The following is a 19,170-nucleotide window of genomic DNA, read 5'->3' on the forward strand; positions in this document are numbered from 1 at the left end:
CAGATATGATCGAGTCAATCCAGTTCAAATCACAACAGCTGCTTTTGAATTTTCAAGACTAATTTCCAAGGAGTATTTGAAGCTTGGCAGATGTGTTGGGATTTCTGTATAAATGCAGAGGGGAACCATTTCAAAGGGGATGGTTGTCAGATTTAAATTAGTTAAGTATTAAAATATTTATAGAACAAATCCAGTTTTTTTTTTATTGCACCATGTATTTACTAAAGATATCCATACTTTACGGACCAAAGATAAAAACAACACAGCAAAATATTGTTCATTAATTAATCTATTTTTCATTTGTTCTGTGCTATAAATTGACATTTACACAGTAATACCTCGGTTTTCATTGACTTGGGTTATCGTCGGTTTCGGTTTTTGTTGATTTTTTCACGAAAAATTTATCTTGATTTTCGTCAGTTGCCTCAGATTTCGTGAGTGATCAAGTGACCTTGCTGCTAATTTTGCAAAAACAAAGGGCAACCCAGGCATTTTCCAGCGCAGTGTGGTATTATTTCTCGTTGTGTGAACATTACCCCGCGACAGCCCACTATTGGCCAATGGTTCTGTTTCCTGAACACTGAGAGTTCAGTCATGGGTTTGCGCTTTGCCAGGGTGGGCTGGCCATGTGAAGTTTTCCAAGTTTTCTCCACGTCTGTACACCTGAATAGGGGCCAGTTACCCTTAAACGTATTTCCCAGAAGGCATTATTCCCTTCAATATGACCATCATAAACGCATACAACTACTATTACATGACAATTATGTCACACTTTACTATGAGGTGATATTGGCTAGAAGCTCATGTCCAACTAGCTTCTACAAGACAAGACATTACTCCATGTGTCTAGTGAACTATTCCATTGCTTTCATCTTAATGCTAATTATCTTATCTTTAATCTTAATGCTTTTATCGTTATGCTAATTAGTCTTTTATGTTAATTTCTTATTGCTTTTAGTATTTAACGCTATATTAATTCTCTATAAAATGTGTTTTTGGTATGTATTTTGGAGTGTCTAGAATGAATTAATTGGATTTACATTGATTCATACGGAAATAATTGCCTCGGTTTTCGTCAGTTTTTGATTTTGCGATTGTTTTTGAAAACCGACGAAAACTGACGTATCACTGTATACTGGTTTATCATTACAAAAAAAATTTACTTTAATTGTATATCCCCATAAAGCAGTTTCTTAACAATTACAACTGTTTTTACTTTCCTAAATTTATAAATTACATTATTTACTAAATATAATTTACATAAAATAACTTTCAGTTAATATTCAGTTTTATAATGGACTTACTTCTTTTTAAAAATTAATACAAAAGTTCTGACTAAAATTATGAAATAAAATTCATTATTTTATTTATAGGTATTGAACATAAATATAATGATTGGAAAGAATTTTTAGTAAAACGCCTCACTGGGGCAAGAACACTACCAGCAAATTTCCATATAAAGGTAATTATTATAAAAGATTTTATTAAAAATATAATTTTACTAAGAACTGTAATTAATCTCTATATTTTTGTATTTTTGTTGACTTATGTTACCAAATTAAACAATTTTTTGGAGGCTGAGAAATAAAAAGGAATATATGCAGGATGGCCAAGCAATAAGGAAATTGCCATGAGGAATTTGGGTTCCTGTCTGATCTAGATCCTTGTAATTTATCGTGGGTAGTTCAGATCAGTATGTTGTCATTGGTTATCTCAGCACACTACTGATCATACCTGTCTATAATAAGTAAAACTGAAGCCAACCATTGTACAGGGTCTTTCAATAATAATGCTACCATTTTTCATTACTGTAATTATAAATTACTACTGGAGAAGTATGCATTGTACATTAATTGATAGAATATCATCTACCATCTGCATCCAAGTGACTGTCTACTGCCTCTAGGAAGTGCCTTAAATAAAAATGATGAATCTGCAACAGAGAAGGCATTTTGTATTCTGCAGTTGTACAGAATACAAGAATATGCAAAAGAATGTTTGCATAATAATTGTAGGCATTTTGATAAAAACTTGTTACTTACAGAATATTTGCCTTACAGGGTGGATTGCTTCGAAATTATCTATGAATTATGTTCACATGTTGCGCAACAATGACTGATTCCAAGTTTCCGGAATGCAGAATACAAAATTCCTTCTCTGTTGTCAAGTCACCATTTTTTTTTGGTGTTTCCTGTAGGCAGTAGATACAAAGATGTTTGGATGCAGATGATAGATGAAACTTGAACAGTTATTTTATCAATTGATGCACAATGCACACTTTTCAGATAGCAATTAACTACATAATTACAATAATTTAAAATGATAGCATTTTTTTTTTTTTTTTTTGAAGGAACCTGTACTTTTTTTATACTTTTCTTACAAAATACTGGTAACTTTACTAGTACTGATAACTGAAAACAGATACTCTACTTTTCATAATAAATTCAAATGATCAAAAATGGGAATAACTATATCTTACATTTTAATACTTTACCAGGAAACAATAAATAAAAAGAATATTTAATAAATATACAAAATCTGTATTGCATGTGTGTATGTATCAGGTTGTGCTACATAGCACCAAAATTGATTTTTGGCAATATTTTTATTAAAGTGGCAATAAAAATATACAGTAGAGAGTTGAAAATCGGAATCAATTGGGGACTGGGGTGGTTCAGATTAGTCATTTGTTCCAATTACCAATTATGTACGAAAAAATATATTAACCTATCCGTTGTTCAAATTTTTCTCCGTTGCATGTCGCTTCGTGTATAATTTTTTCTCTGTTGCGTGTCGCTTCATGTTGAATTTTCGTCGATTTTAAGCCTAACGAAAATTTTTATAATAATAATCGAGGCTATCGTATCGTTAAAAATTATTTCTGCATTTTGTACAAACAAAATAAATATATTGAAGAATATAAAAACATGAAAATTATACTTTAGAAGTAAATTTAGTATCAAAAACGTTCGATTCAGCACGACACAGTCTGACTGAAAATCGTGCCGATTACCGGTGATTCCGATTACCGGCGTTCCGATTAACGACTCTCTACTGCAGTGGTTTCCCAACCTTTTCTAGGATGCGGAACACTTTTGTGAGCAATTTTCTTTAGCGGAACACTTACTTAAGTTAATATGAAATACATAAGCTTGTCATCAGTTATTTTATTAGAATTGAGCAGTTATAATTCAAAATCTCTACTCATATTATTAACGCCAATTCTAAGACAGGAAAAAATATACCTAAATAACTTTAATGGGAAACTTGTGCCTGATGTTTTTTACATATTTCATTCAGTTTTTATCATTGCCTTTATCTTATTCGAAACAGTAGTACACTCCATAAGTGCGAATCGTACATATATATTTAAGTTTATGAAAATTTTATGATTTTAATTTTTTGATATTCGGCGGCTCGAATACGATTGTACACTTTCCGATTTGTGACTAAATCTGCGGAACACTTGGGAGATGCTAACGGAACACCAGTGTTCCGCGGAACCACTGCTCTACTGTAATACTAGCAATAGCAAGTGGCATTATAAACCCTTGTCAGGTTATTTCAACATTCAGCATGAAATTGAATCTCAAAGCATGCTTCAGAATGTCAAGCTTCTGGAAGGAGTCTCATAGAGGTCTCATGCACCACACACTAGCAATCTCATGGTGTCACGGGGCAACTTCAGACAGGAAAGCAGGAAAAGAGGTTGAGAAACAAAGGCAGTTTTCATGCAATGCCACCCAGCATTTTCAGGTAGAAGAATTTTTCGGATGACATTTTTTTTTCACTTTGATTTCTGTTCGTAGAGTAAAGCATAAAAGTTTTGACATGACAGCACATGTGAAATACTGTTCATACACTGTGACCAAATGTGTTATTCAGTATTATTCATTCAAAAATGATTCCAGTTTCTAAGTGACAGCTTATTCAGTTACTCTTGCTTTCCAGACTCTGAACTGATCAGGCTGCCAGTACCTGTATTAATTAGTAAGTAAAACTGGTAGTGATAAATTATTTGAAGTGGCAGGGAAAAAAATTAAAACTGGCAAAATGGTTGGCTATTTTTTAAAATCAATGTCTTTCAAATGGCAACAATTTAAAATTGTCACTTGAAGAGCAAGGGGTGTTTTTAAAATCATTCCTATTAAGAAAGAAGAGATTGGATGGAGATTACTATGTGAAATACCAGTTCTTAATACAGTGGGTGATTGGTTAATGAACATAATCTGTTCCAAGACTTTGTTCGTTAACCAATTATCAATTTACCATAGGTTTGTATGGGAATTTGATTAATTTGTTCTGGAGACCCAAAAAAATAAAAAAAAATATATACTTTCTTACTAAGTTTGTTTATATGTAATAATAAAAATACATATATACACAGTCTTGCATTTTTATTAGTTATGTTTTTTTGTTTGTGGGGGTTAAAGAATCTGTCTAATGTTGATTGCTTTCCTTTCTTCTTCAGGATTTTCAGAAGTAATTAATAGCATTGTAATTGTAGAGATCCCCAAGCCTATTAACCTCAACCTGGTTTGGATGCCATTCTAAGACCATTGATCTGACATCTCCCACTTCTTCAAAAGATCTTTAATTAATAGCAGATATCAGCATTAATCCTCTTTTTCAGAAGAAAACATATCTCGCTGAGTTTCTTGGTGTTTGTTCTCCATTCAAGAGTTCTTGGCATTCTTCTGTTGTCAGATCCGTTTAAAGTTCCATTAGGAGCTCTTTAATGTTTTTTATTTCTTAGATGTGATTTTTGTTACTCCTTCAGCTGCTTGAGTCTTCTTGATTATACTGTACCTTTCTTAGATAAGATTGAACTGCGCTCTACTTTAGATTTGTTCAAGCCATACTGCCCAGTAACATCAGACATCTTCTGCCCACTCTCTACCTTTGTTATTATACTCTCACCTTTCGAAAATAAAAACTGACGCAAAACTTAACGAGTGCCCGCCCGACAGTCTCGCGAATACTATAAAAGAATTGTTTCTGTCAGAAAAATAAAAGGCTAGAATTACAAGGGAGTATTTCAAAGTTCAAGGAATACTATCCGATCAGTATGTATCAGGTCGAGCATTGATGTTGACATCTCCCACGCTCCGAAAAGTTTCAAATTGTTATTTGAAGACAAGGGAAAATCAATCGGTATTTGCTATTTTCGTCGCTTCTTTTTATGTTTGTTCAGTGAAGTGTTCATTATCCGAACATGTGTTCATTGTCCGATCATAAAAATCTTTCGCAAAAGTGTTCGTCATCTGATTTGTTCGTTATCCAATCTGTTCGTTAACCAATCACCCACTACTCTTAACTGTAGTACTGTACCTGTTTGTGCAGCCTCTTCCTATAATCTACTACTACCTTTTCTGGATACCTAATGGCACATGATCAACTTTTAGGACATTTTCAAATATGCTGTCACCAATTTTGAATATCTTCAACTTTTTATTGGATTTTTTAACTTTAAGATCTGTAGCATGATTTTAAACACAAGTCTATTTTCTGCTTTGTAATGGATTGTTTTTGTAATTAAAACAAATAACACAAATATGAAACAAAAGTTATGGATGTTAAGTTATGTATGCAAATTAATTTCTTTATTTTACAGTTTTGTCAAATAATGAAAGTAATTTGCATAAGAAAGAGCCTGCCTCAGTATCACCTGTATTGTAAAGAAATAAGTGTCAGAGAACTTGCCTACCATTTATATACATTACGAAGTGGTGAAATGTTTTATTTATAAAATATAGTATGACTAAGAGAAATCAGACAGATTTAATATTCTAAAATATTGTAGCCAATTGTATTAAAAAAAACTGGTTTTCTGTGTATATGTGCAACATACCCATGTATCGTATACACATAGAGAAATGTATATTATATGCATTACATTTATATCATATACAAATCTTTCATAAATTTAGAAGAGTGTGTTGTTATATATAATGTTTTTCTTTAGTTTTATTTATTAGATCCTTTAGTGCTTTCTACCCACTTTTTACCTGTTTTCAATGCAGAATTTATTGAGATTTATGAATGGCTGATGAGGGTCTCATGTATCAAAATGCATACCAGTAATAAGTTGCATTCTGATGATATAGGTGTCATTTTGATGTTACCAGTAACAGTGTGATAAGTCTGTTATCCCTACTGTAGTATTTGAGATTTTAGTTTCAACAGTTTTTGAGACAAAAAGCTCTTTTATAAGATTTATGAATCGGTTTAATTCTATGAAAGATTTTTCTCGTGCTAAACATTCTTGTCTGTAGTTTTCTGTTTCTATCTATGATAAAGCGTTAAGGAAATGATTATAAAGATATTATAACAGCTTTTAAGTTTATTACGTATAAATTTCTAACAGCTTTTTATAAAAATTTTTAATTAATAGGTTAAAGAGGGTCTGAAAAGTCGGTTTCAACAAAAAATGAAATTAGAAGTTGTTGACAAGAATCGTATTTCAGCTGTTAGAGTAGCCAAAGTCATAGAAGTAATCGGAGGCAGACTTCACGTAGCTTATGAAACGGCAGAAGAGGATGAAGGATTTTGGTGCCACGAACGTTCTCCTCTTATTCATCCTATTGGTTGGGCTCAAGTAGTAGGACATGACTTACGTGCTACTCCAGGTATTTATATTATTTAATTTCAGAATGAAAAATACAAAATGTAAATGATGTACAAAATTTCAGTATAAAGTTTATTATGTGTAAAATTTTATTAATTGTAGATATATTTTTTAATATGTCCTTATGTTAATTTGTGTTAATAAAATGAATTTTACAGAGTATGCAAAAAAATCTTTGCAAAAAACTCTTCTTAAAAAATTTGATTCTGATGATGCAGTTTGGGATATGTTTCTTCCTGTGAGTATTAAATTTAGTAAAGTAATAAACCATTTTAATAGATAAACATTTTTTCGGTATCACTTAATCTATTTTTAGGTCAAAAACTTATCAGAGCTTAAATTTAAAGAAGGAATGAAATTAGAAGCAATAGATCCTCTGAACTTATCAACTGTTTGTGTCGCAACTGTAACTAAAGTGTTAAGAAACAATTATCTCATGATTGGTATTGACGGTATGATGGCAGCGAATGGTTCTGACTGGTTTTGTTATCATGCCTCGTCACCTTGTATATTTCCTGTTGGATTTTGTGAATTAAATAATATTGAGTTAACTCCTCCAAGAGGTAAATTAATTTAGAAAATTAAAATATAGTGTAAAATTAAGGTATGTAGCTTATGAACAACAAAGTTTCATAAATTAAAGATAATAATATTAAATATTTATTAAATTTGGCAAAACAGGAATATAAGTGAAAAAAATTTGACATACAATTTTAAATTTCACTAATAAGTTTTATAACTGAAATTTCGTAGGTCATAAAGGAGAATTCAAATGGTTTGAATATCTCAAAAATACTAAGTCAGTCGCTGCTCCTGTTGCTTTGTTTAAAAAGGTATGTGAAGTAGTAGTGAAGTAGTTATAGAAGTGATTGTTATTGCTAAAATGAAAGTTTCTATCAATAGATTTAAACAAAAAAAGTTGTATAAGCTATGAATTTAATTAACTTAGCATATTACAATTTTTTCTTTAAATGAATGAGTTGTTTGTTTTAGATTATTATAACTTAAAAATATTAACTTTCATTGAACTAAATTTTTAGCAAAATAATTGGCACTTTGCTATTTTGCAATGGTTTAGTTACAAAAATTGATTAAATTCATATTTTATATTAAGAAGCATGTACTGTACAAGGAGCATTCAAGAAGTTTCCAGAAAATGGTTATTATTCTTAAACAGAATGCTATATTTATAATTAATTGACGCAAATGTAAATTTGTTGAGATTTATTTTAGTTCAGATCTTCAGACAGTAGCATGGCAAGGGGGTCTATCATGCCCCGGGCACCACTCTCGGGCGCCAAATGGGCTCCAAGACAAACAAGATTTTCCAGAAAATTTCAATTGTTATTTTGATCAATTTCTGGGAAATATATTTTAAATTAATAATTCATTGTAACATAATTAATTATTTCGTTTCTTGATTTGTCTGATAAAATATGTTATAAATAATATTTGCAGTAAATCAATCAAATATCTCCATATACAAAACGTTCTTTCTTTCTGAACACTTTATTTTTCTAAAATAGGGATATATTTTTATTTTTTTAAACGAAATGCACATACAGCTCATGCTTGTTATTTTAAAATGATAACAAACAATACACTTTAGTCTTTTATTATATTATATGCCCTTCGACCTTGAACTATTATTAATTCGGCGGCCGGAGAATTGGCTAGTAATGTTGGCCTTTCTGCAAAAAGTGAAATTTCTCGCGTTATGAAAAGCATTCTTGATTGTCTGCAGCAAGAAATAAGTACACGATTTACATGACTAAGTGATCTTAATTCCAAATTTGGATTTTTACTGGATGTTGAAAATTTATTAAACAAGGATAATGATGATAACAGTCTTGAAAAATATTGTAAAAATTTGGGTGAATTTTATAATACAGATTTTAATGAAACAGAACTCTATGTCGAAATATGTGACTGCAAGATGTTACTCCGCAGTAGAAAAGAAATTGAACCTAAAACTCCATTAGATCTTCTTACCTTTATAATCTCATATGGAGAAGATGGTTTTCCAAACCTGAGAGTCGCACTTCAAATACTCCTTACTAATTCAGTATCAATTGCTATTTGTGAACGTTCGTTCAGCAAATTAAAATTAATTTTCACATATCTACGATTAATGATGGGACAAGATCGCCTGAGTGATCTAGCATTTTTAAGTGTGGGAAGAGAAAAATTTGAAACCATCGACTTTGATGAAGTAATTGATAAATTTGCTTCATCAAAGGCAAGAAAAATGTATATGTAGTACTTATTTGTATTAATGTATTATAATATTATATTATGGGTTAATTAATATATTCATTAATCACTGTATCTATTATAATAAATATCTACTTATATATATATATATATATATATATATATATATTAACTTTTTTTATTGTTTAAAAACTGTATGTTTTTAAAACAATTATATAAATATGTAAAATAAATATTATCTTTTTAACTAATTCTAGATGATAGTATGTCTAAACTTTCCACTGACATAGACACATTTCCAAATCCAATTTTAGTCTTGATTTATCACACTACACCTTTTGTGTTGCTGAGATAGTTTTTCAATAAAAAAGATGTAGTGTGATAAATTAATTATTTGCTGAGCGTGTTCTGTTTAATCCTAGTCTTGATTTTTTAACTAAATTTTTTGTCACAAATTTAAAGCCTAACCTGAGCCTGTGTCCCTATTTATCCCAAAAAAACAATATAGTATGTTGTAGAAGTGTACTTAGGTAGTGACTATTCATAATATATTATAGATATTTTAAGGTAGGTACTACATTCTATTATTATTTGTATTATATTCTTATTACGAATAAATTCTATATATTATATTACTATATATGTTTCTGGGGGGGAGGGGGTGCCAATAAAGTGTCGTGCCCTGGGTGCCAGTTTTGTTCGCTATGCCACTGTCTTCAGATTTAATTCCATCACAGTTTTTTTATTCCCAAATTTAAAAAAGAACTCCTCCTTTCCTCAAGATAAAATTAAAAAAAGACATTAAAGTGATTTGCTGGCAATAGATTAAGTGAAATGTTTTGTGTACAGTGGCTAGAATCAAACAGCATCGATTTCTATTGGAAGAGCTTAGAAAAGTGGCACCATTATGCGTGGAAAAATGTTTTTACTTAAATGGAACATGTGTTGAAAAATGAAGTGCTAAATTCAATTTGCAGTCTTTTTATTTACAGTTTCCAAGAACTTTTTGAATGCTCCACGTATAAATATAAACTTTGTTGTATTTTTAATATTAAAGTGATTAAAGATTCAATCTGACCTGTAAACTAAAATTCTATGAATAGCTTACATTGTGTCGTCATTCTCTGTCCCCAAACTTTAAGATTTCCAATAGGGATAACTCTACCCATTGTAAGTGATTATAGTTGGTGATATAACTTTAATATGCTGATGCATTGTGTTGACCAGTCAGTAATAATTGAAAGTTATATTTTTTCCAATAAAATTTAAATAAACTTAAGTTTAAACAAATATAAATTTAATTTATTTATAATATTCATATATCATATGTATTTTTAATTTTATGTGCATGTATGATACATTTTAAAGGATTCTTAATAGAATTTTTTTAAGTTAAGAAAGGTTTGCATTATAAATGGGAATGAGCATTGCCATTTTTAATCTTAAATTTTTGAAATATCAGTAAGATTGGTGTATAATTCTCATAGTACAGTGGAATCTCATTTTAACAAATCACAGAATAATGAATTATTTCTCCAGGTCCCATCAAATCAATGTAATTTTACCTCTTTTTAGTGGATCCATAACTCAAAGTAACAGATCTTTTACTAGCACCATCTATTGTAAACTTCACATTTTTCCAAAGTTTAGTTAATAGTTGGGTGTTTTCAGGAATTTACAGAGTTTGAAGATGAACATCTGGGATATGTACAGTACAGTACAATTAAAGAATTGTATGAAGAGTCAGCAGGCTGATACGATTGAGGAGGAGCCACCTAATGAACATTATGATGCAAGTCTGTCCAAGTGTAGTGCTAAAATTTAGTGAGGATATTGAGTCTTTCCAAGTCATAAAGATATTTCTGACAAGTTTCATCGTAAACGAACAGGCTATAAATGACATGGCTAATATCAAGAGGTTGTTGTATTCAATAAGCAGAGAAGTGGCATCAAAGCAAACCAAAATGGAAGTGTTTTTTAAAAAGCAAAGTCAAGTTAAGTGCTAATGAACACATGTAACTTGACTGTTTTTGTTCTTACTGTATATAGTTTGCATCAGCTTTGTCATGCACACGTACAGCATAATATAGGATCTTGTAATGTACATGTTTCTTTAGAATAGAGATATCAAGAGACTGAACAATTTCAAGTTTAAGAATTTCTTCTATGTACAGGGTTAAATAATAGATATTTTCCTAGGTGGGCAAGAAATCAGTTGTGTGCAATATGTAAGTGTCTGAATTTTGAACCTACCGTAAATTTTCCATGACGTCATAGTTGTCGCCTTGTTGTCAATTACTACTACAACTTAACAACTAACTATCAACCGTTTACATGAGAACGTATCCTTTATTTAGTTCCCAAAAGTAGTTCTCATCGCCTTCGCCCTAAAGTGCATTAAACAAGAAAACAATACTTCGAAAATTCGGGCAGTTGTCGCTCAGATAGCCGTGGGTGCAGAAGTACTTTTACATGTGCTACCTCCTGAATTTTGTGCCAAACCAAGGATATCAATGCCATTTAACCCTACGAACGCCGCCAGAATCAACGCCATTAGAACCTCCGAACGTCGCCAGAATCAACGCCATTAGAACTATAAACGCCGCCGGAATCAACGTCGCTAGAATCTACGAACGCCTTTCCCAAGGTATTTATCACCACGCGAACTTGTTTGTAAGCTCTCTCTCTCAATCGCGTCACTAGACCCTTGATAATGTACTGTACATGAATCCTGTTCCAATTAAATATATGTTATGTTTTGTTAAAATGGCCTCTGTGTTCTCCTGTCCTCCATCCCGAATCCATACGCCCTAAAAACGCGACCGCTCGCGCGACCGATCATAGAATCGCCGCGGTTTCCGTGTCAACCGAGACACGGTGGTGTCAGACCTGACGTGACACCAAAGAGGTGCCAACCCCCCGGTCACAAATATAATGGATTCTCAGAACAACAGATGATTTTTGACAGCTCGAGTGATCTGTTAAAATGCTGTTCTACTGTATTTTTATTTACATTTTATCACATATTCATTATGTTAGAACTGAGTAAATATACCGTTATTTTGAATAGTTTAAATTAGCAATTAAAATAATTATTATAGTATTTTACAACATCCTATGGAATCTAGTATACATATGTTTTGTTAGTGTCATTTAAAATTTTCTGTAACATTGGGCTGCAATTTGAAAAACTGTAGACTTATAAATTTCCACTGTCATCCATCTGTCTATCTTTCCTTAATCTCAAGAACAGAGTTAGATAGATGAAATCCAAGACTAGATATAGGAAGGTTGGGGAAGAGGCCTCGATTACCTATACAAGAACATCTGGTGTAGAGAGGAAGTCATGTGATTTCAATTGAAAACTTTCCCCTAATTAATAAATGACTGGCATGATTCTCCTGCTAATAGGAAAAGTATGATGTACAGGGGCAAGTCACTACTAATTTGAGATTGAGAATATATAGTTTAAATTTAATAAATTAAGAATATGATTAAAAATTGCAGCCCGGCATTGTGACGATGTTACAATAAATAATTGCTCGTTTTATTTTATGTTATATTTAATTTCTACTAACAACTTCCTCTTCTGTTCATTTAAGAAAAATTTATAAAGAGTAAAATATTTATATTTACAGGATGATTTATTTGGAATGTCATAAAATTAAAAATGTGTATAGCAAATAAAGTAATGTAATTAGAAGTTAGTAAATATTATGCACTGTACATGTGTGAAGGCTGTCAGTTTTGGGATGGTGCATATTCATTTCAGTACTCGTCTGCATGATGGTGCACATGCATGAGAACACAAAATGGTGGTCACACCATAGCAGAGGCTTAGTGTTTAGTATGGTATGCAAAATGGGAGAAGTTACCTGTGTCCAAAGAGAGTTCTGGTGAATTTATAAGTGTCACCATGTTCCATCACATTGAGACATTCTGAAATGATACCAGAAGTTCCTGCAAGTGGGTCTGACTTTGTCTCACACTGGATGAAGAGTGCATGACAAGCAGAGAGGAGAACTTTGTCAGACCTTGGTTTAGAGTCCAAAGAAGTTGCTGTAACATTTGTCAGTGGAACATGACATTCCATACAGCATATGTCAGAGGATTGTAAGTCAGTACTTGAAAATGTTTCCATAACATGTGCAATGACTGCATGCATTACAACAGTGTGATTTTGTGTCTATCTGGTATAAACTATGCACTGCAACCACATTGACTGTTGAATTTCTTTCATACAGAAACTGACATTCTTCCAACACATGCACTGTATGTAACATTTAGTAATCTCTAACAGACTTTTCTACATATATTTAATTTTATATCCCAAATGGATCATCCTGTGTTTTAAAACATAATATATAAAAATTAACTGAATACTGACATCTTGAAATTAAGTTGTTTTTACACATTTTACATAATATAGTTCTATGAGCAATTATTTATTGTGATGTAGTCACAATGCTGGATTTCTATTTTCGTGTACCTAACTCCGTTCTCAAGAAACTTTTGAATTGAAATCACATGATTTCTGGTCCAGACCAGAGGTTCATACATAATTAATTGGAGCCTCCGGTCCATAAGCTTTCCCAATCTGTTCTTCATTTTTGTCTGTCTAACTGTTCTCGAGATTAATAAAGGACAGATGGAGGACAGTGGAAATGTGTAGGTTTGCAATTTGAACATTGCAGCCCAATTAAAGAGAATAATTATATAGTAAATTTTTATCTATTAAAATTTGATACATAGTTTTATTTAAATGTATGTTATATAATAATTTACAATGAATTTTCACAAATTATGGGTACTTTTTTAGGATATTCCAAATCATGGATTTAAAGAAGGAATGTATTTAGAAGCTGTTGATTTAATGGAACCACGTCTAATATGTGTTGGTGCAGTTACAAAAGTTGTAGGTCGTTTACTAAGAATACATTTTGATGGTTGGGATGAAACTTATGACCAATGGTGTGACTGTGAAAGCCCCGATTTATTCCCTGTTGGATGGTGTCAATATGTTGGTTATCGACTAGAACCTCCACGTAATCAAAGTACATATTTTTGTAGATTAGATTAATTTAAAGGCCACTGCTGCTGCTTATTCTAATGCATCTGAAGTTTAATCTGGAGACTTTCTCTAAGTAACAGTCTGCATTTCTTTTATCTTCTCTCTCTACAAATAATTTTATGAATTTAACCAAAACTGTTTTACTAATAATATAATTATTATAAATTGCAACACATCTGTTTACTGTATTTCCTACATTAGCTGCAGGCTGAAAAAATTTTAGAAACATTAAGTTTATTATAAAAATTTAATTAATGTTCTGTCATCAGATGTCATTTGATCATCCTGCGTGAACTTTTTCAATCATATCTTGAATTTAAACCATTATTGTCATGTGTAACATTTGCCACAATCCCAATCCTAGGGCTTATTAAAATCTTGAAACTCAAAAACACAAGGTAGAAAGTATTAATACCAATTCATAGCTTTCACACGTACTTCTATTTAATTAGCAACAAAATTTATTGCTTTATTATTATAAATAATGAAAACAATTTAGCAATTTTATATTGCACATTGTAATTTTATATGAATTACAATGATACATTGCTGAGTTCATAGGAGGGCATAATTAGTCTTTCTAATCCAGAAATAAATCATAATATTATATATATATATATATATATATATATATATATAACCCATTGAATGTGTGTGCTTCCGTCACCTGTCTGTCCGTGTAACATTATGCCAAAAACAGGCACTAGAGGCATCCCTATTGTGTGTCATATTTCAAACATTTAAATTAACAATATAAATTATTATTATTATTCATTTGGCTAATAACAATATAAATAATTCAGTATATTTGTAATAGGAATTTATTATTGGCAAAAAGAATAAAAAGATCGTCGTATCTCTGGTTCTACAAGACGATTGATAAAAGGAAAGAAACCGTTCATGACACCACCAAAGAAATATGACACTGGGGAGGAACGTCTTAAATGCAATAAACTTTCATATATTAAGTGCATCAAACGTGCCTCGTAGGAATTTGTAATGCTGCTAGAACGCCCACTAGGGGGTGTCCCGGGCTACTAGTATAGTTATATATTATATAATTCTGTGGAAATTTTCCTACCTTTTTAATAAGATGATAAGAATTTTTTTGAAAATATTTTATCATCTACACCAAATTTTTAATTTAATATATCATATGTATTTTGTAGGATAATACAGTAATCATTTAGTGTTACAAAATTCAATTTATAACTAAATCTTATTTGCTATACTTTTTTTATATGACTTGATGTTGGTAATCTGAGCTATGGCCTTTAATGGAATGCATTACTTTGATTATAATTTAATTACATAAATCAGCAATATCTAAAGCAACAATTAAATAATTTAATCACTTAGAAGATTTATATGAATAGTAATAATTTATTTAATTTATATTTTTATTATATTGTAAATAAATAGTCAATTATAGTCAAATTTGTATTTTCACTGAACATTAATAACAGAAAGTTTTGAAATAACAATAAATTAAAAATGAAAGATACAGATTTAATCCTTTTTTAAATACCAAATTAACATTCATACAGAGATAATTTGTACTTGACACTGATTTTGTTTTATGCAGAAAGTAAACTAGGAATCACTTTAACCAGATAGATACAATTTAAAACAAGAAGCCTTTAAATTAAGCAAACAAAAAAAAAACAACTGGATTTAAAGAAGATAAATTATATGAAATAAAAATTAAAAATAATAACTCTGAATAAATTCACTGTAGTTAAAAACCTACAAAATTGAAAACTAAATACAAAAAAAAAAATTTCTTGAAATCTTCTAAACTTCTTTTATAATGGTCAGAATACAGTCAACACTAGTGTTAACCTTTTTTTAAAAGCTCCTCTTTGCCTACATCATGGCTGTCTATTATACCGAAGGCCTGTTCTTGCTTGTTGTATTTGCGTGATGATTCAAGTTCCATAATCCACCACTAGAGACACACTAATCTGGATGTTAACATAGCATTAATCTATATAGAAAGACTTGATTTTAAATCAGAATGGTATGTTGTTTTGTTCACATTTGCAAATCTGAAAACAAATATTTTATTTTATGAATTTCTGGGTAATACCAAGATATGTAAAAGATAGATTGAAAACATTTTCCAAATGGGAGAAGATAAACACATCAAGCATCTACAAGACAGATTTCTGTGTGTATTTTCTCAGTTTTTATAATCAAAGTAATTGTATTTATCCATACTTCATAATTTTAAAATAAGACTAAGGCATAGAAATATAATTAAAAAGACAAAAATCAAAGATACTGTTAGGATAATTTAAAATATGGATTTTTTCCATTTGACAAGTGTTTCGTGTTGAGCCTTGTGTCATGTTGCATTGCTTTTTGTCACTTCATACTCTTAGGAACTGTGTTACAACAGTGAGGAAACTGAAATTTTTTTGTGACTAGCTATGTAAACAGCCTGTCAGGAGAGCAGAGAGTACTTAGTACTTACTGGTTTTGGCAGAGTAACATGGTATGGCTGACTTTACACAGAGAACTTGCCACTTCAGCTGATTAAACTTTATAATTAGGGAGAGAGAAGTTTCTCGAAAACACAGCACCCCTGGAAATTTTGAAAAATTTTATTAGTTAGAAGCTTACCAAATTTGGTTGATGTTTGTTTTCTCCTCTGTATATGAAAACCTAGCTATGTTCTGCATAGAAAGGACTTAGGTATTTATTGTTATTTTATTGCTTATCGTAGAAACAAAGGAACAACAACATTTATTACTATTATTACTTACAGCATTTCATGTTATATTTTAGTAACATGGAAGATTTTAGTTTACATTTTGAAAATATAAAACAGCTATGAGAAATAAAAAGCAATTTTATCCCATGTGTGAGATAACAAATGTTTACAAAAAATATATAACAGAGTAGTAATAAACATTTAGTTCTACAAGTTTTTGAAAAATGAAAAATGTTAAAGTTTATCATTCATTCATCATTTTACTAACCAGAAACATCTGCCCAAAAAAGAGAGATGTTGTAATGCTATTGGACTTACTCTTTCTCCCTACCTCAGTCTTGTCAGCCCATATACAATCTCTTTACATGCAGTCATAAAAGTAATAAACAGGGTAGATAAAGGGTCATAAAAAAGGTGAGAAAAAGCGGGAAAAATGGGCGAGTGGGACAAGTATGGAAGGAGGAGAGTCAGAATAGATGTGAGAGGACAGTAGAGTTAGTGAAGAGAGGAGAAGTGGTAGAGTTTGAAAATGGGCAAGAAAGGATAAGAAGAGTCTTGTTAACTGCATGGGATTGAGTTTCTAATGTATACAATCAAGTGTGATTAAATTTCTTTTTTTTTTTGTTAAGATATTTTGACTACATTAATTCAGTACGACAAGCCAGCGGGAGGGAATCCATGAATGCAGGCTGGATTCTCTACAGATGTTCTTGAGATAAATATATATTCACCACTTTCTCTCTCCTTTTGGGAAGAAATACAAAAATTTTATTGGAAAAGAACAAATTTAAAATCTGTCAATGGCTGTGGAATCACTATGAATAGGAAAAGGTATCAAGAACAAACCTGGAGAAGGGGTTCAAAAATAAGGCTTTTTTTTATTTTTGGTGATCTATTACATTTTGGATAATTACAAATAATAATCTTTAACATTGAAAAAAGAAAAAAACTTTTTGGAAGGAATCAGGTAAGAAACAAGAAATCAGGATATGCTGACAATTCTATGGAGCTTGATCTATTATATATTCGAACACAATCAAGAATAATTAGCTTTTGATATAGAATACTTTCCTTATATTTATTGGTAATATTGCATATAGTTTTGGTTTATGTTATTCTACAGGGATAATAAATAAGACTTAGTTAAGAAAATGAGTGTTGTCACTCTTTTCCAGATCCAAATAATGTTGATCTTTTATGAAGGTATATCACAAATTTAGTTGAGGTTTACATAAGTTGACCAGTTGGCTGATTGTAACATATACAAATCAATATGTACAGTATATATATATTATATATATATATATATATATAGCTTTTTCTTTCATTAGTTTTACTTACAAATTTTCACTTTTAATTTTAAGAAGGAGGGAAAATCTTAAAAATTTCTATTAAATTAACAAACTATAAAAATGTCTCCATTTTATTTTCCTCTTAAATTTTTAAGGGAAAAAATATATTTATATTTTCATACATGAAAAAATATGATTACAGAACAGTTTGAGTAAGGAGAATAAGAATATTACACTCCTCAAAACTGAAATTACAACATCATGAAGAAATGCATGTAACTACATGCAAATTGCAGTACCGGTAGAGATGACAGAGACATGCAAATGATTAAGTTTGCATATATATTGGGTCATGTGGTACCCAGTTTTGGGCTATAAAGACCAACAGCTGGCTTGGACTAAATGTGATCAGCAATAGTTTGCAGCAGCCAAACTTTCAAAAAAGCATAGAAAATGCCTTGGAAATGATAGTGAGCTGAATACCACTAGTTATTGGCTGGGAAATGAGATCATATCCTGGAGCTGCACAACCTTGGTTTGTCAGTTATACAGTTGCCGCGCATGTTAAGCCGTGATCACACCTTGTGATTTCCAGCCATGCAGGCAACTGCAATCGTGACAGCTGTTCTCATTAACAACTAAACTCCCTTCAAAAACTGGCATGACTGCAACTGCAAGTAGAAACTAGAAACAAAAAGTTTGTTCTACTTGTGCAGATTGCAAATGCATATCCAACCAGCAAACGCCTTTGTGCTATGCATGGGAACTTTGAAAGTAGTTATCATCATGGCAGAAAGTGAGCATACTGATTAGTACAGCATTAGAATTGAGGTTGATCGAGCTTATTCGGACTCATAAGTGCCTGTGGAGTTTTAATTCTTTATTTTATCAAAGAAAATAGAAAAAAAAGGCATGGTGTGAGATAAGCAAAAGTCTCACCATTGCAAGTATCATTTTTAGATTTCTGGATATAAAATGTAAATTGTTTTTAGTTTAGTAATGACAATATTATTTTTAATATAGCTAAAGAACTAAGTAGAAAGTACCACCATTTGCCAATGATGTTCATTTGCATTAAAGAAAAAATTATAGCAGACAAAGTGGATGTTGGTTTATTATAAGGTCACATGTTTCTGAGTTGCAATGCCAACAAACAATATGACCATGACAAGAAGCATACAGTTTATGCTTGTTGCAGTTGCAGTTGCCTGCACGGCTGGAAATCACAAGGTGTAACCATGGCTTTAGG

The 19,170-nt window shown here is 31.1% G+C and overlaps 1 protein-coding gene across 6 annotated transcripts in view; it reads left to right on the top strand.

Annotated features, from left to right (window-relative positions):
- LOC136968759 (MBT domain-containing protein 1-like) overlaps window positions 1-19,170 on the top strand; it is a 116,435-nt gene that overhangs the window by 49,752 nt on the left and 47,513 nt on the right. For 5 of the 6 annotated variants that reach the window (XM_067262787.1, XM_067262792.1, XM_067262790.1 and 2 more), the window contains exons 8-13: window positions 1,374-1,462; window positions 6,395-6,629; window positions 6,787-6,866; window positions 6,945-7,191; window positions 7,382-7,461; window positions 13,662-13,896. In XM_067262787.1, coding sequence (XP_067118888.1) covers window positions 1,374-1,462; window positions 6,395-6,629; window positions 6,787-6,866; window positions 6,945-7,191; window positions 7,382-7,461; window positions 13,662-13,896 — 966 coding nt within the window. The remainder of the gene's footprint in view (window positions 1-1,373; window positions 1,463-6,394; window positions 6,630-6,786; window positions 6,867-6,944; window positions 7,192-7,381; window positions 7,462-13,661; window positions 13,897-19,170) is intronic. The other variant, XM_067262791.1, reaches the window with a different exon arrangement.

Source organism: Centruroides vittatus, unplaced genomic scaffold (genome assembly GCF_030686945.1).
Source record: "Centruroides vittatus isolate TY-2023 unplaced genomic scaffold, ASM3068694v2 contig_1520, whole genome shotgun sequence".
Lineage (NCBI taxonomy): Eukaryota > Metazoa > Arthropoda > Arachnida > Scorpiones > Buthidae > Centruroides > Centruroides vittatus.